The sequence below is a fragment of the Mastigoproctus giganteus genome, chromosome 5 (assembly GCF_048544385.1).
Source record: "Mastigoproctus giganteus isolate SK-2022 chromosome 5, ASM4854438v1, whole genome shotgun sequence".
NCBI lineage: Eukaryota > Metazoa > Arthropoda > Arachnida > Uropygi > Thelyphonidae > Mastigoproctus > Mastigoproctus giganteus.
In genome coordinates, this window is record NC_143579.1 from 44,941,132 (window position 1) to 44,964,714 (window position 23,583).

Below are 23,583 nucleotides of genomic sequence, written 5' to 3' on the forward strand. Positions count from 1 at the left end.
TATTACTAATTACTTTTGTTTTTAATTCCTCACTAGAGGGGATCTTGCCAGTCTCCTTTGGTCGGAGTATCACCAGGTTTGGTGTTGGCAACAGTGTTTTCCTCTTCTGGTGCGTCTCTGCGGTTGGTTGGGTTTCCGTTGCTATTGGGATCCTCAGCGCTTCCGAGTATGTCGGGACGCGCTGTGGCGTTTGTTTTGCCCCGCATTCTTTATATGCTTGTAGCCGTGGTGTAGGAAGATTCGGTAGAGTGTCCAGCACCTTCTCAAGGATGGAGGTTCTTGTCTTAAGTTCCTCGTTAGTGGTTTTTAGTTTCTCGCTGTCGATAAGGAGGGCAGTGGTAATAGATTCAAGGGTGGCCCAGAGTTCTTGAACATAACTTGCCGCTTGTCTGTTGAATCGACTATTATCTTGATTAAGAAAGGTCACAAGATTCCTATGTAAAGCAGATATTATTTGATGGGTTGGAGAGTCTTCATCTATAGGTTTGTGAGTTGTAGGGTATGCAGAAGGTGTAGTTACTGTGACGGTTAGTTTTCTAGATTGGGGGAGGCCTTCTGCCTCAGTCTGATCCAATGCTCTGCGTGGTCTCTCTGGTTGTTTGGCAGAGGAGGTCTTAGGAGTCCCTGATGGGGTAGGAATATTGGTTGATAGTTTGGCTGCAGATAATGTTCCAGGACTCTCTGCTAGATTAGGGGAGGGCCCTAGAGCTGCCTGGGAGGCAGGAGCACTTATAGCTGTTGGAGAGAGAGTGGTCTGTAATTTCCCAGTGTAGGGAGAGCTTGCCTGTGAAGGTTGCAGAGTAGGAGGGACAGGGGCTAGGCGAACTACTACTGGCGTTGAAGTGTTAAATTGAAACTTAGATGAGATCACAGGGTCAGATTCATCAAGAGGCACTTGGTTGAGAAATTCTAGTATGGTTTGAGGAGACCGGGGTGTTCTGGTTTTTGCTCTCCTCTTACTTTTCTGTTTCTTTTTCTTGGACTTGTTCACTTTGGGAGGCTGGAGGCCAACTTGGTCTGAATCGTCTGCTACAGCATTCTCGTCAGCCGACGATGAGGATGTTTCTCTTGAGCTCATGTCTAAGGGTTGTATGGTTTGGGTCAAAGACCAATAAAGCTATAATAAAGCAATTGTAAGGGGTTGCTCCTGAGTAATTTGATTTCTTCTGAAAGGTCTACCGGAGGTTTAACGGGGTTGAAATTTTTTACGCCTCAAGAGGACTGAAAAAGCCGCCGAACGAAAGCGTCAGGCCCGTGTGATGATCTGAAGCCGCACATCAACGCCTCGAAAATCCCCGAGTTATCCCCAGAACACAAGTGGGGGGAAGAAGTAGCCAGCGGTGAGCGTGGCCCTAGAGAGAGGAACCGACGGCGTAGCCAACTGCTTTTGTTCTATAGTCGGGAATTGGAAGTACTGTATTGATAAAATCAGCCAAGAGGCAAGCCAGGTGGTCAAACTCGATCAAGGGAGAGATCACCAGAAAATTTCTACCAGTTGTTAATAGAACCTTCCCCAGTACCCCACCATGGTTTTCGCCAGGCCTATAAAAAATGTTTTTACTTACTGGTTCTATAAATGCTATTGTTTTTATAGGACTTGGTTTAGCATTTATAGGATATGGTTCTTTAAATGCTAAACTCGCTGCTCTCAGTATCACAGAGGACCCAACATGTACCTGCGGGAGGCTTGAGAGCTGGCATCACCTTGTCTACGACTGCCAGCTATATGAGAACCTTCGTCGTATCTTCATTACGAAGATCAGATATATTTCGAAGGAAGCCCACTAGTATTGCACTGCCTCCAGTAGGTGTGAGATTTGTACAATCTTAGACAATTCACTTTTATTTTAAATCTATTTACATATTTTTTCTCTTTTCTTTTTTTTTTAATTTTATTTATTTATTTTTTAATATATATTATTTATTTACTTTTGTGTAATTTTTTTTCCTTCTATTTTCTTTCGCCGTACCGGCTAGAGAAAATAGAAGAAAGTCTGGGCAACTGTTTTTTTTTTTTTTAATTTTATTTATGTTATTTTATTTTATATAATTTTACTTCACCATCATTTTATTTATTTATTTTATTAGCAGTTTCCTTTTTTTCTTTTACTTTGTATCCATATATATATATATATATATATATATTTTTTTTTTTTTTAATACTGTTTTATTTCATTTTATTATTTTGTAAAAAAATGTTTATTTATTTTTCTTTCCTACTCTTATCTATAAATTTTCCTTAGTTTATTTAATTTTACTTTTTTTTAACTAACTTTTTTTGTTATATTTATTTACTATTTTTTTTTAAATTATGATTTTATTTATTAATTTTTTCCTCTATGCTGGTACCCTAAGTTTGGGTAACTGTGGGTACGGGATTTGCTGGCACCCACTGGTATAGCACTATCTCCAGTGGGCGCGGGACTTCGCCCTCTTTAGGGAAAACAAAGATTGTAATGGTCTATCTCCACTTGACTAAGGACATATCCAGTTGTGGCACACCTCCTCGTGGTGTAGACGTACACCGGGCACGCTTTCCAGGAGACCGCCTGCCCGGTGGCAAAGAGGCCAGAAACAACTAACCAACACATAATATACACAAACATAACACTACACGTTTCTGGCCGCTTTACAGAGTTTTGTATCATCACAGAGTAACAGGGCGGAGATGAACTTATGTTCCTGGAGCCGCTATACAGAAGATACTATACATGTTGTTGGTACAATCATCATCCTTGCCACACTAGGTGTAAATGACCTGTGTTCAAGTCCGGTCAACGACTCGACGAAATTTATCGGTCTTTAACGTGGCTGACTTAATCGATCTCAGGCTAGGATGAAAAAAAAATAAAATAAAATAAATAAAATGGTTTTTCTCCCAGAAATTAGGGTTTTTGGTTCAGCAAACTGCAAGTCGACCACCGAACACGTGCAATTTACAGACATATTATATATGGCGAATATGGCCTAAACCGCATCCGTCCAAGTGTATCAGGTGTGTTTTTACGAATGGGTTTCCTATCTTAATGGATGAAAAACCGGGTCTACAGGAGAAAAGACTTTGCTGTTATCACCTGAGACTGATATGGCTAATAATAATAATAATCATCTGCTAATCATGCTCCAGACAAAAAAATGCAGGCAGGGATGGCATTATGTGTTTCTAGATGTTGGAAATTGGCCCACTGAGACAAATCCGTTTCGGTCGCTATTCGTTTGATCACTTGATCCTGTTTCGACGTTCTCCTGATGCCTGATTCCATCAAACGCTTGTGGGGAAGAAATGTTTATTGTACTGTCATTTCATGAAATAAAATTCAGCTGTCTAAATTAATTATCTGAAATAATTTAAGAACTATATTCTAAACGGAAAATCCGTTTAATCTTGGTATAAGAAAAGTTATAGGTATTGAATACTGTAGAAGGTTAAGAGCACTGGTAGGCTTCATAATTTTATTACCGTCAGTAATAAGATTTTGGAGCATATTTGTGAGGTCTTCATAAGAAGCTCATGTAAGCTAACAACAACAAGAATGTGGACAGCGAGACATGGGATCTCCTCCTTAAGCGTCTTTCCGTGTATAATGGATTAGGGGCAATGGCCTGATCTTACTCCATTGGACTGTTTTGTAAAGTTGTATGTCCAAGTGTTACATACATTTATCAAGAGGTGTGAATGATATTATGAATTGTATTTGCTATGCCACTGCTTTTCTTGATAGTAACACACACACACTCGAATAGTGTGTCCACAAAGTGTATATTGAATGAATTAAACGAGATTTCAAAAAAAAAAAAAAAAAAAAAAAGCTTTCAGAGTATCTGTGAAATTTAGATATTGGCAGCGTCATTTATCTGGAGGGGATACCGTATTCTCAATACCTGATTTTTGAAACAAGAAGTTTTCAGTGGAACTTCAAGCAGCGTGTATACAATGGAAAATGCATACATGTTTCTAGACATCTTTAGAGTAAGCATTAAACGAGTAAAAACGAAAAATAAAATAAATATTTTTTTATTTTTTTGGAAAATATCAATATCCACAAAGTAGTTATCGTCACAAAGACATTAAAGAAATAAAAGTATTGAGGGAAAAATTTATATATCACCAAAATAGGGATATTAACGAAGATGCTTTACGCCATATGTTTTCCTAGGGACGGATTTTTGAAACGGTTTAGGTGGCAATCAAAATATCTCGCTGTCTGTAAACCGAAGTGTTAGTTTGGTTATGGACGTAACTAAAATTTTAGCAAATCATCTTGACAAATTGCGAGTACCAACGGTTGGGGAGAAGATTTATAAAGATGAATGCGTGTTTTCCTTTGATACTCCGGTACGTTAACATGTTTCTGTTATCATTTCATTTTATCTAATATTTTTCTAAAAATGTGATGATTTGATTCTTAAGCCTAATAGACGATGATGTTTGCATTTTTGTTGAGTTACTTTGCAAAGTAAGTTAACCTATTCACCAGAATGTTCTTTTATATTCATTTGAATGTTAATACTAAGAGATGGAATTAGTACAGAAATGCCACGTGCATTTTATCAAATTCGTACAAATTAGGTTTGTGTAGATATGATGTTATACATTCTTTTTGCTTAAGTTTTCTTAACCCTTTTTTGTGATATTGGCACCACATACTTTTATAAAGAAACTTGAATACCACTGTATCCTCAAAATGTTATCTGAATATGAAGCCGCAGAGATTGCAAAGATAAACATAGGTCTCGGCGAAGTTATATCCTTTTAATTTCAGATATAAAAATTCCTCCAGCCTCTTGATGATTATTCTTATCTTTCAGTTTCCATTTGGTTGTTTTCAGAGATCATTCAGATTTTTCGGAATAGTTAAATATAACTTTGACAGAATTAGCTGCTGTTCAGATAGAGATATCTTTAGTCGTTATTATTAAATTCGCTATATTAGCATTAGCATTAGCATTAGCATTAGTAGAGGCATTTGATGCAAGAAAGCAAGCTTATGCAGCATCAGCCAAAAAAAAAAAAAAAAAAAAAAAAAAAGTAACATAAATAAATAAAAATAACCACTTCCACTTCACCCCTCTGTTCGTTCGAAATACCTGTCCAGCTGAGCCTTAAACTTATTTAGGCTATCAACTTCCACGACAAGGGATGGAAGTCTGTTCCACCCACCAACCACCCGCTGGCTAAAGGCAAATTTCCGCACATCTATCCTACATCTGTCTTTCCTCAATTTGAATTTATGCCCTCTCAGGTGATTTTTCTGAGCTAGAGGAAGAATCCCATCAGCATTGAGCATGCTCAAACCATTCAAGGCTTTGTACACCTCTATCAGATCACCCCGCTGGTGCCTAGTTTCCAGACACTGTAATTTGCAAAACTTAAGCCTTTCTTCGTAAGAGAACCCCTTTGTCCCATTCACCAATCTAGTTGCCCTTCTCTGTACTCGTTCCAGCAGCTCTACATCCTTCCTGAAATGAGGCCTCCAGGCCTGTATACAGTACTCTAGGTGTGGCCTGACCATTGCCTTATACAAGGGAATAATCACCTCCTTATCCCTGCTAGAAAAATTTCTATATATCATTGACAATACACCATGAGCTACTCTTGCAGCTCGTCTGCACTGCTCAGAGAACTTCATATCTGCCTGCACCACCACCCCCAGGTCCCTTTCATTCTCTACCACTGTCAGTGTAGTACCACAGAGTTGATACGTTGCTCTGGGGTTGCTGTTTCCCATATGTAGTACTTTACATTTGTCAATGTTAAACTTCATTTGCCACCTCGAAGCCCATCTGCTCAACCTTTCCAAATCCTGTTGCAGCAGCATAGTGTCAGTAGTGTCCTTGACAACCCTGCCAACCTTTGTATCGTCTGCAAACTTGGACATTAAGCCTGATATACCATCATCAATATCATTTATAAATACAGAAAACAATAAAGGCCCCAATACTGAACCCTGAGGGACTCCACTAATAACATTAGTCCACGATGAGCAGTGTCCATTGATTACCACTCTCTGTCTTCTCCCCCTCAACCACCCCTTTATCCATAGCAGCAACTTGCCTCCAATGCCACACTGCTCCAATTTGTGCAGCAGTCTTCCATGTGCAACAGTATCAAAAGCCTTTCTAAGATCCAAGTATATAATATCAAAGTTATTCCCTGCATCCAGTTCTTTTGTGACTGCATCATAGTATCCAATCAAATTGGTCAGGCAAGACTTCCCCTTAACAAAACCATGCTGTGTCCTAGCTATAACTGAAGTCTTGTCTAGATGATCCTGCAGTGCTTCTTTCACCAGTGCCTCCATTAATTTTCCGGGAACAGAAGTTAAACTCACAGGTCTATAATTACTTGTGTCAGCCTTTGATCCCCCTTTGTGAATTGGGGTCACATTTGCACATCTCCAGTCAATGGGTACCTCCCCTGAGTCCAAGGAAGCTCTCATAATTATGGCTAAGGGTTTGCTTACCTCCTTTGCTGCCTCCTTTAATATAACTGGATAGATCCCATCCACCCCAGGTGCCTTTCTTGTGTTTATCTTCAACAATTTCTCCTCCACTTTGCTCTCAGTTATTACAAGATTCTCTAGCTTACTGCTAGAGTTGAATACACCTCTGGCATTCCCCTCGCTGAATAACTCCTCATGTGTGAATGTCGATGCAAAATATTCATTTAGTTTGTTAGCTACCCGAGCAGGGTCATCAACAGTTGACCCATCGATCTCAAGTGGACCAATCTGATTCATCCCCTTCCTTCTAGAGTTTACATAAGTAAAGAACTCTTTGCTGTTTTTCTTCGCATCCCTTGCCAAGGATCTCTCGTAATCTGCCTTCGCCTGCCTAACCTCCTTTGTAACTTGGTTACAGATCAACTTGTATCTATCATAGGCATCCGTGTCACGTGTTAATTTGTATGTATCCCATGCATTTTTCTTCTCTGCCATATGCCTCATTAGTTCATCTGACAACCATTTAGGCCTAAACCTTGAACAATATTTCTTAGTTGGTATGTAAAGCCTAGTAGCTTCCACGATAAGTTCTTTGAATGCTTCCCATTTTGAATTTGCTGTTGGCAATATCATCAGTTGATCCCACTGTATAGAATTTAAATACTGTCTCAGTCCATTGTAGTCGCCTTTACGAAAGCAATACCCCTTCCCTTTACCCCTAATGGTAGTTACCTCTTTGAGTAACTCCCACTTCAGCACACTGTGATCACTGCCACCAAGTGGTTCATTTATCTGCAGATTCTGAATGCATGAAGAATCACTACTGATAATCAAATCAAGAGTATTACTCCCTCTAGTTGCCTCCCGAACATGCTGATGTAGAAAACAATCATCCAATAAATCCACAAAAGCCTTGCTACTGTGTGAGTGACCAGCCCCCAAATTCCAGTCAATATCTGGGAAATTAAAATCCCCCATTATAAGACTCTCTGATTTACTGGCCCACTCTATTTCTCCGAACAGTTTCTTATTATACTCATCAGAGTCATTAGGCCTATAGCACACTCCTACTCTCAATTTTGATCTCCCAATGCTTATGTCACACCAAACTGACTCGACACTGCACTGTCCAGCGATGTCGACTGGCTTCACTTCCTTGGATTTTATGTGTTTCTTAATTAATAGCATAACCCCTCCTCCCTTCCTATCCTGTCTATCCTTTCTGTACACATTGTACTCCCCAAATTCCAGTTCTGCATTTCTTATATCTGTGTGACACCACGTCTCTGAAATCCCCACAATATCTGCCTTTGATGTTTTGAGCAATACCTCAAATTCATCAAATTTATTTACTAAACTCCTAGCATTGGTGTACACACAAGTATACATGCACCTGTTCTTTTTCTTAGCTACCCTAACACAACCCATGTGTTTACTTGTACCCCAATGATTCCCAGCAGTCTCTGAAATATCCTGCATCTTATTTTCCAGGCTGCGGCTCATTCCAATAGAAGCAGTGCAAGAATCACTTTCACCTCTGCCAGTGGCTACTGTTAATCTATTAGTCCTTGTATCCCCCCAATCTAGCAGTTTTCCGACCCACCTAACATTGCCTCGATAGCATCAGCAAACATTCTTGCACCCTTTCTATTTAAGTGTATCCCATCCCTGTAGAAGCAGTCTCTCCTGTTAACAAGTACAGACCAGGCTGAAAAAAATTCTACCCCTTGAGCCCTGCACAATCTTTCCAGGGCCGAATTGATTGACAGGGCTCTCATCATATACTCCCTCCTATCGTGTCTGGGCAGAATTGCAGACACTTTCAATTTCAACCCTAATTCACGGCTTTTTTTCATCAGTGACCTGTACTTGTCAAGTAATATATACATATATGTTTATTATTTTATTTATATTTTTTTATCTTTGGGAAATGTGCATGATGATGTATTCAAAACTAAAAGATTTACACAAGGAATATTTATTTGAAGTCAGTTATATTCATAGTGAAGGTTGATCAAGTTAAATTAGAAATTTCCTATTATTTATTATTTTCAGGACACATCAGGTAATATTTTACCCCAATGTGTTGGAGCAAAAGTATCATATCATTTATGAAAGGATATATTTTTCACTTAACCTCAGATATAATTCTGAAGACTATTATTAGCATTAGCAGAAGCACATGATGCAAGAAAGCAAGCTTATACAGCATCAGCCAAAAAAAAAAAAAAACCCTTCCCATTTCACTGATCCATTTGTTCCAAATGTTTGGCTAGTTCTGCCTTGAATTTATTTAAGTTATCAACTTCCACAACAACAGATGGAAGTTTGTTCCAGCAATCAACTACCTGCTGGCTAAAGGCAAACTTCCGCACATCTATTCTACAACTGTCTTTCTTCAGTTTGAATCTATGCCCCCTCAGATTTGTAATCTGAGCATGAGGATTAATCCTATCAGCATTGAGCCTTCTCAATCCACTCAAGGCCTTATACACCTCAACCGGATCGCCTAGCAGATGCCTTGTCTCCAGAACAGTTTGCAGAACTTAAGCCTTCCTTCTTTAGAGCATCCCTTTGTTCCCTTCACCAGTCTTGTTGCCTTATCTGTACTCATTCTAGCAACTCTACATCCTTCTTAAAATGAGGCTTCCAGACCTGTACACAGTACTCAAGTTGTTGCCTGATCATTGCCTTGTACAAGGGGATAATCACCTCCTTATCCCTGCTTGCAAAATTTCTGTATATCATTGACAAGACTCCATGACCTACTCTGCCAGCCTGTCTGCACTGTTCAGAAAATTTAATTTCTGATTGCACAATTACCCCCAGGTCTCTTTTATTCTCCACTACTCTGAGTGTAACACCACCCAGTTGGTACATTTCTCTGGGGTTACTGCTACCCTTATGCAGTACTTTGCATTTGTCAATGTTAAACTTTAGTTGCCGTTTCTCAGCCCATCTAACCAACTTTTTCAAGTCCTGTTGCAGCAGCATACTGTTATTACTGTTATTAACAATCCTGCCAACCTTTGTATCATCTGAAAACTTGGACATTAAGTCTGATATACCTTCATCAATATCATTGATAATATATAAAACAACAATGGTCCCATCACCAAACTCATAGGGACACCACCAATAACATTAGTCCACATAGGGCAGTATCCATTGACTACCACTCTGTCTTCTCCTACTCAACCATCCTTTTATCCATTAGCATTAGCTTTCCTGAAATCCAAGTATATGATATCAATATTTTTTGCATCCAGTTCCTTTGTGACCACATCATAGTATCCAATCAAATTGGTTAGACAAGACTTCCCCTTGACAAACCTATGCTGTGTCTGAATTATTACTGCTGTCTTGTCTAGATGATCCTGTAATGCTTCTTTAACCAGTGATTCCATTATTTTCCCTGGAAATCAAACTACAAGGGCTGTAATTACTCTTGTCACCCTTTGATCCTCCCTTTGTGAATTGGATATACATTTGCACATCTCCAGTCCATGGGGATTTCCCCTGAGTCCAAGGATGCTCTCATAATTTTGGCTAAGGGTTTGGTTACTTTGTTTGCCACCTCCTTTAATATAATTGGATAGATTATATCTACCCCAAGTGCCTTTCTTTTTGTTTAACTTCAACAATTTCTCCTCCACTTTGCTCTCAGTTATTACAAAAATCATTTAACTCCCTGTTAGATGTTGATAAACATGTGGCTCTCTCCTCCTTGAATAACTCCTCGTATGTGAATGTAGATGCAAAATACTCATTTAGTTCTGCAGCTATCTGAGAATGATCATCTACAGTCAAACCACTAATACCAAGTGGACCAACATGATTCCAACCAACCTTCCTTTTAGAGTTTATATAAGTAAAGAAGTCTTTGCTTTTTTTTCTTTGCATCCTTTGCCAAAGATTTTTCATAATCTGCCTTTGCTTGTCAAACCTCATTTGTGACCTGATTACAGACTAGCTTGTATCTACCATAGGCTTCTGTGTCGCCTGACAATTTATGTGCATCCTATGCATTTTTCTTCTTTGTCACAAGTCTCATTAGTTCATATGACATCTATTTCAGCCTAAACCTAGAGCAGTATTTCGTAGTTGGAACAAAAAGCCTAGTAGCTTCCAAAATTACTTCCTTGAATGCTTCCCATTTAGATTTTGCTGTTGGTAACATCATTGGTTGGTCCCACTGTATAGAACCTAAAAAATCTCTGAGACCACTGTAGTTGCCTTTACGAAAGCAAAAACCTTTCCCTTTACCCTGATGGTTGTACATTTTTAAGTAAATCCCACATCAGTACACTGCCTCCTAGTGGTACTTTTATCTGTAAATTCTTAATGCATGAATAATCACTGCTGATAATCAGATCAAGAATGTTACTTCCTCTTGTTGCCTCTCTAAATGCTGCTGTAGAAAACAGTTATCCAATAAATCCATAAAAGCCTTGTTAGTGTACAGGTGACCAACCCACAAGTTCCAGTCTATATCTGGGAAGGTAAAATCCTCCATTATAAGACACTTATTTACAAGTGCATTCTATTTCTCTGTATAATTGATCATTGTACTCATCAGTCATTAGGCCTATAAGAAACTCCTACCCTCATTTTTCCTTTCCCAGTGCTTATGTCACACCAAACAGACTCAACATTGCATTGTCCACCAACATCAATTAGATGCACTTCCTTAAATTTTATGTGTTTCTTAACTAACAGCATAACCCCCCCCCCTTCCTTCCTATCCTGTCTATCCTTTTTGTACACATTGTACTCCCCAAATACCAATTCTGCATCCCTTATATCTGAGTGACACCATCTCTGATACTCGAACAATATCTGCCTTCGATGTCTTAACCAGCACTTCAAATTCATCAAATTTATTTGCTATACTCCTAGCATTGGTATACATGCATCTGTTCTTACTCTTAGTTACTCTAATACAGCCCATGTATTTACTTGTTTCATGACTCCCAGCAGTTCCTAAAATCCCTAGCAACTTGCTTTCTGGGCTGCTGCTCATTCCAATAGAAGCAGTGCAAGATTCATTTCCACCTCTGTCTGTGGCTACTGTTAATCTATTAGTCTGTGGAACCCCCCCAAACTAGCAGTTTCCCGACCTACCTAACATTGCCTCAATTGCATCAGCATATTTTTACACTCTTTCTGTTTAAGTGTATCCCATCCCCCGTAGAAACAATCTCTCATGTTAACAAGCACAGACCACACTGAGATGAATTCTACCCCACGAGTCCTGCACAATCTCTCCAGGGGCTGAATTGATTTTTTTTTTTTTATGAAACCCCCCAAACACGAAAGGTATCAAAACCTATAGTACTTTGTACCGTGCATGGGTTGAAGGAGAAGTATGGGGGAGGGGGATGCCGGAAACTTTGCTCTAGAGACTAAACATGGGTTTCACCACTTCAAGCCTCCAATAAGCAAAGTGGTTGTATTTCACCGGTTGATGAAAGTCATCTACCACCTGATGCTCTCATCATATACTCTCTCCTATTGCATCTGGGCAGGATTTCAGACACTTTCAAATTTAACTGCACAATATATTTTCTGTTTCCCCTGACAATTGAGTCACCAACAATAACTAGCTCATTGGCATTAAGTAGGAAAGGACATTTCATTAACACAGGAATAAGCAACAAATAATGTATTTTGGCAGGCCTATTTTTTAAAAATACATGTTAAACTTGAAGTTTGTAACATATAGTGTAATACACAAAAAATTATAAAAGATAATCAAACTTAGATGTAAAGTTGCCAGAAAAATAGCAACTAAATGCTCTCTGCCAATCATTTTAAAGCACTATTCTCAGTTTTGATCTATTTTTCCTACTTTACTTATCTGAAAAATATTGGAAATAATGATACATCAAAGTAAATTTTATCCAGACACTAAAAACAAACACATGTTTATAGAGCCTTCACAGAACAACTCAAGAAAAACCCCTTATAGAGGTTCTTGAAAAGTACTAAAGAGGGGAAAGGCTGTAAGCATGCTTGAGTTGTATTGTGATCAAGGTCCACTCATAAAAGGAAAAACAATGATGAAAAATGTATTTATTTACCTGAGCATCGGTACACTGTGATAACTGTTCCGCACTTCCCACGTTAAATTTCTCCTCCACTCTAATGTTGTACTGCATTTTGTATGGTTATTGCAGATATTTTAAAACATTTGTGTAAAATAACTGTTACAGACCCTTTTTCCTTCCCCCCTCCACAAAAACATCAAACTATCTGTGGTGAAGGACCAATTTCTTTTATTTCCAATCCGTTGCTTTTGTAAAATACAAATTGTTTTGGACCAGTAACCTTCCATGACAAATTAGAAATTCATTGCGGACTTTCCAAGGAGCTTTGGTGCTAAATTTTGTTTGGAGAGCCCAGCTCATTCACAAAAAAAAAAAAAAACAACATTTCATCATTAGTCTTTAATCAGTGACCTTAATCATATAAAGTTATTGATTAATACATCTAATATGAATCAGAAAATGTATTGCAAGTACATTTTGTAATTATTATTAGCCATATGGTGCAAGGAAGCCTGAGGCTTATGCTGCACCAGCCAAAAAAAATTTCTGAGTTACCCTGAGAGAGAGAGAGAGAGAGAGAGAGAGAGAGAGAGGTTGAAGGGAATCACAAAGTAAATGCATGGCCTGTGTTAGGGTAACTAAGAGTAAGAAGAGGTGCATGTATACTTGTACGTGAACTAATGCTAGGATTCTAGTAAGTAAATTTTATGAATTTGAAGTGCTGGTCAAGACATCACATGCAGATATTGTTTGGATATCAGAGATGTGGTGTCACACAGATGTAAGGAATGCAGAATTTGAATTTGTGGAGTACAATGTGTACAAAAAGGGCTGACAGGATAGGAAGGGAGGAGGAATTATGCTGATTAGTTAAAAAACAAAATCTAAGGCAGTGCAACCAGTTGATGATATGGGTGGCCAGTGCAATGTTGAGTCAGCTTTGTGTGATATAAGCATTGGGAAAGAAAAAAAATGAGAGTAGGAGTGTGTTATAGATCTAATGACTCCGTGACTCTGTTGAGTATAACAAACAGCTGTACAGAGAAATGGAGTGGGCCAATAAATCAGAATGTCTTATAATGGGGGATTTTAACTTTCCAGATATTGACTGGAACTTGTGGTTGGTCACTCGCACACTAGCAACAACATCTTAGCCCTAGGCAAAATAGCCACATACCCATTTTGCCTACGGCCCGTACTTTGTGGGATTCTGTAAATGATAATGGACACAGCCAAAATCAGTGGTATCCAGTAGTGTAACGACGAGCATGAGTGCTCGTTTCTTATAAAATTTGCAAATAAAATATACTTTCAAATTGTAATGTAGCTTCTAGTCAAAATGCACATACTGCCAATATGTTCAGATTTGTATATATTTCTTTAGAAATATATACAAATCTGAAAATATATTTCTTTAGAAATATATGCAGATTGATTTGCTTTACATTTTTATTTTGATTGTGTAATCCTAATTTTTCGAGAGTGCCATATGCTTTATTTTTTTACCATTAATGTAGGGCTTTCATAATAAACATTTTTAAAGGGGGCCCAAAAATCCTTTGTCTAGGGCCTGCATATCCTCAAGTTAGATCCTGACTAGCAAGACTTTTTTGGGTTTATTGTGTGACTGTTTTCTGCAGCAGCATGTTCGAGATGCAACCAGAGGGAGTAATACTCTTGATCACGTTATCAGCAGTGATCATGGTGTATTGATGTGGGATTTACTTAAGGATGTAACTACTATCAGGATAAAGGGAAGGGTTTTTGCTTTCATAAAGGTGACTGGTGGTTTCAGACATTCTATACAGTGGGACCAACAGCAAATTCTAAATGGGAAGCATTTAAGGAATTAATCTTGGAAGCTACTAGGCTTTTCATACCAACTAAGAAATACTATTCAAGGTTTAGGCCTAAGTGGATGTCAGATGAACTAATGAAACTCATGGCAGAGAAGTAAAATGCATGGGATGCATATAAATTATTGAGGTGACACAGAAGCCTATAGTGGATATAAGATAATCTGTAATCAAGTCACAAAGGAGATTAAGCAAGCTAAGGTACAGTTTTTAATGTAAGAAGTCATGCAATATTTAGATGCTGATTCCAAATCTGCAATTAAATCATATCGGTTTTTTTGCGCAAAAAAAAAACCCCTACCTTTTGCAAAATGTATTTGTATTTTGCACATCAGACAATTTCAAACTTCAACAGCAGACAGTTTTCAGTGTAGAATATTAAGAACAACATAATGGGCATGGACGTTGAATCATCTCACTAAATCAGCTTTTAATGGTTCAGTGGTGGTGTTTTTCTTTTTGTTTTTTTTTGTGAATGGTTGAATTTTTACTCTTTTGGAAACACTTCCTGACCACGAGTCCCTTTTCAAACACTGACAGTAGTCTGCCATCATTACATTCCATTTACCTTCATAGCTTTTTTGTTTTTGATACCTTTAAAAAAATTCTGCCTCTAGCATATTTAACATGTTTTTCATTTAAGTGTCATCAGCAGGCATTAAAATGTTTTAATTTTCAGATATTAATAAAATTCATGAACCCCAGGGGCTCACATCTGGTGAATATGGGCTTGGCACACCTAGGGTCCTGAGCTGGATATCATCATTCTTCTCTTTCTTGGTGATTCCTTTCTACTTTGACTCTCTCTGGGTAACTCAGGAATTTTTTTCAGCTGGTGCAGCATAAGCTTCAGGCTTCCTTGCACCATATAGCTAATAATAATAATAATATAACATTGTTTTTATTTTATTATTAATAATTACATATCGGTTACTGAAAATATTGGTCTGTGATGACTAAAGTAGGATATATAATTTTTACATTGAAGAGATTTTAGTTCACAACTAAATACACCATCTACAGTTGTTCCAATATGTGTAGTATTTATTGAAAGATCTGATGAGATGTCGAAGTTAAAGAAGGTTTTCATAAATGTTTTCATAAATTATTGTTCAGGCCTAAATGGATGTCAGATGAACTAATGAGACATATGGCAGAGAAGAAAAATGCATGGGTTGCATATAAATTAACATGTGACACAGAAACCTATGATAGATATAAGTTGATCTGTAAACAAGTTACAAAGGAGGTTAGGCAGGCGAAGGCAGATTACAAGAAATCTTTGGCAAAGGATGCAAAGAAAGACAGCAAGGAGTTCTTTACTTATGTAAACTCTAGAAGAAAGGGGATGAATCAGATTGATCCACTTGATATCGATGGTTCAACTGTTCATGATCCTGCTCAGGTAGCTAACAAACTAAATCAATATTTTGCATCTACATTCACACATGAGGAGTTATTCAGGAAGAGGAATGCCATAGATGAAGTAAACACTGGCAGTGAGCTAGATGATCTTGTAATAATTGAGAGTAAAGTGGAGGAGAAATTGTTGAAGATAAATACAAGAAAGGCACCTGGGGTGGATGGGATCTATCCAGTTATATTAAAGGAGGCAGCAAAGGAAGTAAGCAATCTGTTAGCCATAATTATGAGAGCTTCCTTGGACTCAGGGGAGGTACCCACAGACTGGAGATGTGCAAATGTAACCCCAATTCACAAAGGAGGATCAAAGTGTGACACAAGTAATTATAGACCTGTGAGTTTAACTTCTGTTCCAGGAAAATTAATGGAAGCACTGGTTAAAGAAGCACTGCAGGATTATCTTGACAAGAAATCAGTTATAGCTCAGACACAGCATGGTTTTGTTAAGGGAAGGTCTTGCCTGACCAATTTGATTGGATTCTATGATGTAGTCACAAAAGAATTGGATGCAGGGAATAACTTTGATATTATATATTTGGATCTTAGAAAGGCTTTTGATACTGTTGCACATGGAAGACTGCTGCACAAATTGGAGCAGTGTGGCATTGGTGGCAAATTGTTGCTATGGATAAAGGGATGGTTGAGTGGCAGAAGACAGAGTGGTAATTAATGGACACTGCTCATTGTGGACTAATGTTATTAGTGGAGTCCCTCAGGGTTCAGTGTTGCATCCATTGTTGTTTTCTGTATTTATAAATAATATTGATGATGGTATATCAAGCTTAATGTCCAAGTTTGCAGACGATACAAAGGTTGGCAGGGTTGTTAAGGACGCTACTGACGCTATGCTGCTGCAACAGGATCTGGAAAGGTTGAGCAGATGGGCTGAGAGGTGACAAATGAAGTTTAACATTGACAAATGTAAAGTATGGGAAACAGCAACCCCAGAGCAACGTATCAACTCTGTGGTACTACACTGACAGTGGTAGAGAATGAAAAGGACCTGGGGGGTAATTGTGCAGGCAGATATGAAGTTCTCTGAGCAGTGCAGACGGGCTGCAAGAGTAGCTCATGGTGTCTTATCAATGATATACAGGAATTTTTCGAGCAGGGATAAGGAGGTGATTATTTCCTTGTATAAGGCAATGGTCAGGCCACACCTTGAGTACTGTATACAGGTCTGGAGGCCTTATTTCAAGAAGGATGTAGAGCTGCTGGAACGAGTACAGAGAAGGGCAACAGAACGAAGGGTTGCTCTTACGAAGAAAGGCTTAAGTTTTGCAAATTACAGTGTCTGGAGACTAGATACCGGCGAGGTGATCTGATAGAGGTGTATAAAGCCTCGAATGGTTTGAGCATGCTCAATGCTGGTGGGATACTGCCTCTTGCTCAGAATAATCACCTGAGAGGGCATCTATTCAAATTGAGGAAAGACAGATGTAGGATAGATGTGCGGAAATTTGCCTTTAGCCAGCGGGTAGTTTGTTTGTGGAACAGACTTTCATCCCTTGTTGTGGAAGTTGATAGCCTAAATAAATTTAAGGCTCAGCTGGACAGGTATTTCGAATGGAGGGGTGAAGTGGAAGGGTTTTTTTTTTTTGGCTGATGCTGCATAAGCTTGCTTTCTTGCATCATATGCCTCTACTAATGCTAATGTGCAGAACTTTTTTCCAACCTCAGAGTTTAATTGTAAGGAAAAAAATTACATTCAATCTGAAAACACCAGGTGACTTGAAACAAGATGCATTTTTAAATTAACGCATTTTGCAGTTTCCAAAAGTTTTTTGTATCTTAAAACTTTGTATATTTCTGTTTTTAAATTCTTTAGCTTTTCAACGATATACTATATGTCCACATTATCCCATTTATTATGCAAGAAAATTTCCTTGGTCACATGTTCATATTTTTCACTATCCTAGAAAAAATACTGCAATTTTCAGAGGTTTGAAAGTTTTTCCTCTAGTATAGAGCTAAGGTGAAGCTCCATGCAAAATTTCATTAAATTTAGTCCAATAGAAGGTAAATTAAATTGGAATAAATTTTCATAATGATTTTTCACGATGGTTTTTCTTTATAAAATTTTTGGATTAATGCCAGTAAAAACGTTTTTAACATCAATAACCTTTCACATTGCTCTTCACTCAGTATGTCAAGTTGGTGTGGAAAGTATTTCAAGTGGCTGTGCAGAAACCTTTCACACTGATATTGGAACTAGTTTTTTAGTGCTAGCAAGCACGCTGACAACCTTGTAAACCTTTGATTTATGAATGCCTAAAGGTTTTCACAACACTCTTGAGGTTTTTTGTCTTACGAAAACACTGGCATGGAGTTTGGCATCAGTATATCTGGATTATTTAAATGTTATAATAAAAACAGCCTCAATCTTTATCTGTGGCCTTAAACATTTTATTAGACCCAATTTTTATATGTAGTGGCAGTAAAGGCACTTTTCGTGGGGAGGAAGGGGGGGGGTGTCGCCGGTGGCTCCTGGGCATTTGCCCCTCTCCACCTTGTTCGGGCCTGACAAAGTGCAAAGCGTTGGTGTTTGTGTGTGTGCAACCAACACCTGGCCTGGTGCCTGTCCCTAGGATACGGCTACAATAGTAGCCTGGGTCTACTATCACCAGTGCTGAAACTCACAAAATCCTGCACCTTCCGGACTGCTCATCTCTGTTGACTTTGCTTGAGTGTTTAACTCACTTTCGTGGCCAAACGTCCTTACGAGGTTGCGGGAGGCTGGGGTGCTGCTCAACCTCTACAAAGTCATACAAAACTACCTAACACAAAGAAGAGTGGAGATCAGTATACACTGCCAAAGAATCACAAGAGAAATACACAGAGGGTGTTTGCAGTGGTTGGTGTTGGGGCCCCTCCTGTGGAACATAATCCTCTACAAGTTCCTGAAGATGGACCTGGGGCCTGTGGGTGCGCTCGCCCTTGCTGATGACCTCGCATTGACAGTGGGGATGGCCTCCAGGGCCCAACTGGAAGCGCTGGCAAATCAAGCACCGCAGCAGTTACAGCAATGGGCATCAAAGAACCAGCTGAGAATATCGCTGGACAAAACCTCATCATTCCTCCTGAAAGGGATCTTAAATCTGCAACAGCCCCTGCAAATCAAAATCAGTAATGTAACTATCAAGTTCGTAAGTCAGTTTAAGTACTTGGGCGTTATCTTGGATAAAGAGTAGCCTTGTGCAGGCGAAGTTTTTACAGCTCCGGCAAATAGAGAAGTTTTTTAAAAAATTTTCTGTTTTATTAACTTAAATTGGCATATTAACTTATTTTCTAGAGTAGCTTTATATTCCTAGTTACGATACTTAGTTTAAATTTTAACTTTGATAAAGATTTTGTAGGTTATTACTTAGTATCGGTAAGGGCATCCAATCCACGTGTTTTACAAGTTTTGCATCTCCGCCGAACGGAAAGTTTTTAGCTATATTTAGCCACTTTATTGACTTAATTGTTATATTAAATTATATTCTATAAGTCGCTTATAGACCTAGTCAAGATCCTTGGTTTATTCTGAATTTAGATAGCGAGATTTTGGAAGTTAATTAATACTTAGTGTCCGTAGATTTACCATTCGTAATTTGCCGCCATTGTTATACAATACAACGTTATATCCTGTACTAGATAGCATTAGCTTAGTATAGTATATAATATTATCAATTAATCTGTAAAATTTATTGATCTTGTTAAACTTCATTGTCAATTAAATTGTACTTTTTTAACTAAATACATATAATGACTTAGATTTTATAAATGTAACATTAGTAATTAATACATAACTGATACGGAAGTTATATAACGAAACTCGGAGATAATACTTGATGCTGGAAAAAATATATATATAGATATATAGTGTTATAACTGCATTGGCATATAAGTTTAGTGTTAAAATTTTGTACTGAAATTGAAATTTTATTGAAATTGAATCGAAATCATGACTCAGACCAGAGCAACAAAACAAAAGGCTCAAGCTAATGGGAGTGCTGTGGCTCAGGGGAGAACTGAGGGAGGGAGGGGCAGTTGCCCTCTGAATCACAGCCTTTTAAAATGCACTGCTTGTTTGATGTTTCTGGAGCAATCAGGTATGGGACATGATATTGCCGAGGGGAATGTCTTTGTGTGTGTGTGCACAATGTAAGGAGTGTGAGAAAATCAGGCAACAACTCAGCATTGTTGTGGGTCTATATGAGAGCTTGAAGAACACGGTGGATGCCCTCAAAGGATCTAATTTGAGGGGGGCCCCCAGGCTCTCACCTGCCCACATCAACGCCAGAGCTTGCACTGACCATCACGTAACACAGCAGCAGCAACCCCCAAGGCAGAATGCTCTGGTCCCACCGGAACTAGTAGTTGTTGGTGACTCTATCGTCGGGGAAATGGGGAACAAGGTGTGTAAAAAGGATAGGTGGAACAGGACCAGGGTATGTCTGCCAGGGGCAAAGATTGATGAGACAGCAGATATCATCTTTTAAAGGAACAAAAGGTGATATTGTTGTACATGTTGACACTAATGATATTAAGAGTAGGAGACAGGCGGAATTACTTAACAAATACAGGTCACTGTTGAAAAAAAAGCCGTGAATTAGGGTTGAATTTGAAAGTGTCTACAATTCTGTCCAGACACGATAGCAGTGAGTATATGATGAGAGCCTTGTTGATCAATTCGGCCCTGGAAAGATTATGCAAGTCTCAAGGGGTAGAATTTTTTTCAGAATGGTCTGTACTTGTTAACAGGAGAGACTGTTACAGGGATGCGATACACTTAAAAAAAGAAATAGAAGAGTGCAAGAATATTTGCTGATGCTATTGAGGCAGTGTTAGGTGGGTCAGAAAACTGCTAGCTTGGGGGGGGGTATATACGGTCTAATAGATTAACAGTAGTCGCTGGCAGAGGTGAAAGTAATTCTTGCACTGCTTCTATTGGAATGAGCAGCAGCCTGGAAAACAAGATGCAGGGTATTTCAGAGACAGGAGCAGGTGCATGTATACTTGCATATACACCAATGCTAGGAGTTTGGTAAATAACTTTGATGAATTTGAGATGTTGGTCAAAACATCAAAGGCAGATATTGTTGGAATATCAGAGATGTGGTCTTACAGATATAAGGAATGCAGAATTGGAATTTGGGGAGTACAATGTGTACAAGAAGGATAGGAAGGGAGGAGGGGGTTATGCTATTAGTTAAGAAACACATAAAATCCAAGGAAGTGCAGCCAAGCGACATCGCTGGACAGTGCAGTGTCGAGTCAGTTTGGTGTGACATAAGCACTGGGAGATCAAAATTGAGAGTAGGAGTATGTTATAGGCCTAATGACTCTGATGAGTATAATAAAAAACTGTACAGGGAAATGGAGTGGGCCAGTAAATCAGAGAGTCTTATAATGGGGGATTTTAATTTCCCGGATATTGACTGGAATTTGTGGGTTGGTCACTCACACGCTAGCAAAGGCTTTTGTGGATGGCGCCTCCGTAGCCAGGTGGGAAGGAGCAGCAGTGCGTAGCACACGCTTCTTGATTAGACCGGGGTTCGAGCCCGTCACCACCAAATACGGAGGATGCGGAAAGGTCAGGGAATGACCACCGCATATCCCGGAGCAATATGGCCTTAGTTGCTAATGCTCCTAAAAACCAAATAACAAACAACAAGCTTTTGTGGATTTATTGGATGATTGTTTTCTACATCAGCATGTTTGGGAAGCAACTAGAGGGAGTAATACTCTTGATCTGATTATCAGTAGTGATTCTTCATGCATTAAGAATCTGCAGATAAAGGAACCACTAGGTGGCAGTGATCACAATGTGCTGAAGTGAGATTTACTCAAAGAGGTAACTACCATCAGGAGTAAAGGGAAGGTTTTTGATTTCGTAAAGGCGACTACGGTGGTTTGAGACAGTGATGTCTCCGACCACCATAGTCTAATGAGACATGTGGCAGAGAAGAAATTTGCATCGGATTCATATAAATTAATGGGTGACATGGAAGTCCTATGATAGATATAAGCTGGTCTGTAACCAAGTCACAAAGGAGATTAGGCAGGCAAAGGCAGATTATGAGAAATCTTTGGCAAAGGATGCAAAGAAAAACAGCAAAGAGTTCGTTACCTATGTAAACTCTAGAAAGAAAGGGATGAATCACATTAGTCCACTGTATATTGATGGTTTAACTGTTGATGATCCTGCTCAGGTGGCTAACAAACTAAATGAGTATTTTGCATCTACATTCACACAGAAGGAGTTATTCAGGGAGGGGAATGCAAGAGGTGAATTAAACTCTGGCAGTGAGTTAGATGATTTTGTAATAACTGAGAGGAAAGTGGACGAGAAATTGTTGAAGATTAACATAAAAAAGGCATCCAGGGAATGGGATCTATCCTGTAGTTATATTAACTGAAGTAAGCAAACAGCCATAATTATGAGAGCTTCCTTGGACTCCGGGGAGGTACCCATGGACTGGAGGTGTGCAAATGTGACCCCAATTCACAAAGAGAGGATCAAAGGGTGACACAAGTAATTATTGACCTGTTAGTTTAATTTCTGTTCCAGGGAAGTTAATGGAGACACTGGTTAAAGAAGCATTGCAGGATCATCTAGACAAGACTTCAGTTATTGCATGGACACAGCATGGTTTTGTTAAGAGGAAGACTTGTCTGACCAATTTGATTGGATAATATGATGTGGTCACAAAGGAACTGAATGCAGAGAATAACTTTGATATCATATATTTGGATCTTAGAAAGGCTTTTGATACTGTTGCACATGGAAGACTGCTGCACAAATTTGAGCAGTGTGGCATTGGAGGCAAATTGGTGTTTTGGATAAAGGGATGGTTGAGTGAGAGAAGACAAGAGTGGTAATCAATGGACACTGCTTTTTTGTGGACTAAGGTTATCAGTGGAGTCCCTCAGGGTTCAGTGTTGGGTCCATTATTCTTTTCTGTATTTATAAATGATATTGATGATGGTATATCAGGCTTAATGTCCAATTGTGATATGATAAGAAGGTTATCAGGGTTGTTAATGACACTAATGACACTGCTGCAACGGGATCTAGGAAAGTTGAGCAGATGGGCTGAGAGGTGGCAAATGAAGTTTACCATTGACAAATGTAAAGTACTACATATGGGAAGTAGTAACCCTAGAGTAATGTATCAACTTTGTGGTACTACACTGACGGTGGTAGAGAATGAAAAGGACTTGGGGGTAATTGTGCACCAGATATGAAGTTTTCTGAGCAGTATAGATGGTCTGCAAGAGTAGCTCATGGTTTCTTGTCAATGATATACAGGAATTTTTCTAGCAGGGATCAGGAGGTGATTATCCCCTTGTATAAGGCAGTGGACAGGCCACACCTCGAGGACTGTATACAAGTCTGGAGGCCTCATTTTAAGAAGGATGTAGAGCTGTTGGAACGAGTATAGAGAAGGGCAACAAGATTAGTGAATAGAATGAAGTGTTGCTTATACGAAGGAAGGCTTAAGTTTTGCAGATTACAGTGCCTGGAGACTAGGGACTTGCGAAGTGATTTAATTGAGGTGTATAAAGCCTTGAATGGTTTGAGCATGCTCAGTGCTGATGGGATTCTTTCTCTTGATCAGAATAATCACTGAGAGTGCATAAATTCAAATTGAGGAAAGACAGTTGTAGGATAGATGTGCAGAAGTTTTTCCTTTAACCAGCAGGTAATTGATCGGTGGAACAGACTTCCATCTTGTTGTGGAAGTTTATAGCCTAAATAAATTTAAGGCTGAGCTTGGACAGGTATTTGGAACCAATGGAGATGTGAAATGGGAGCAGTGTTTT

The 23,583-nt window shown here is 38.9% G+C and overlaps 1 protein-coding gene across 2 annotated transcripts in view; it reads left to right on the top strand.

Moving 5' to 3' along the window:
* The first annotated feature begins 4,144 nt into the window (after positions 1-4,144).
* Usp5 (ubiquitin specific protease 5) overlaps positions 4,145-23,583 on the top strand; it is a 241,766-nt gene continuing 222,327 nt past the window's right edge. Inside the window, exon 1 of one of the 2 annotated variants that reach the window (XM_090374004.1) lies at positions 4,145-4,336. In XM_090374004.1, coding sequence (XP_090230130.1) covers positions 4,232-4,336 — 105 coding nt within the window. In that variant the 5' untranslated portion in view covers positions 4,145-4,231. The remainder of the gene's footprint in view (positions 4,337-23,583) is intronic. The other variant, XM_090374003.1, reaches the window with a different exon arrangement.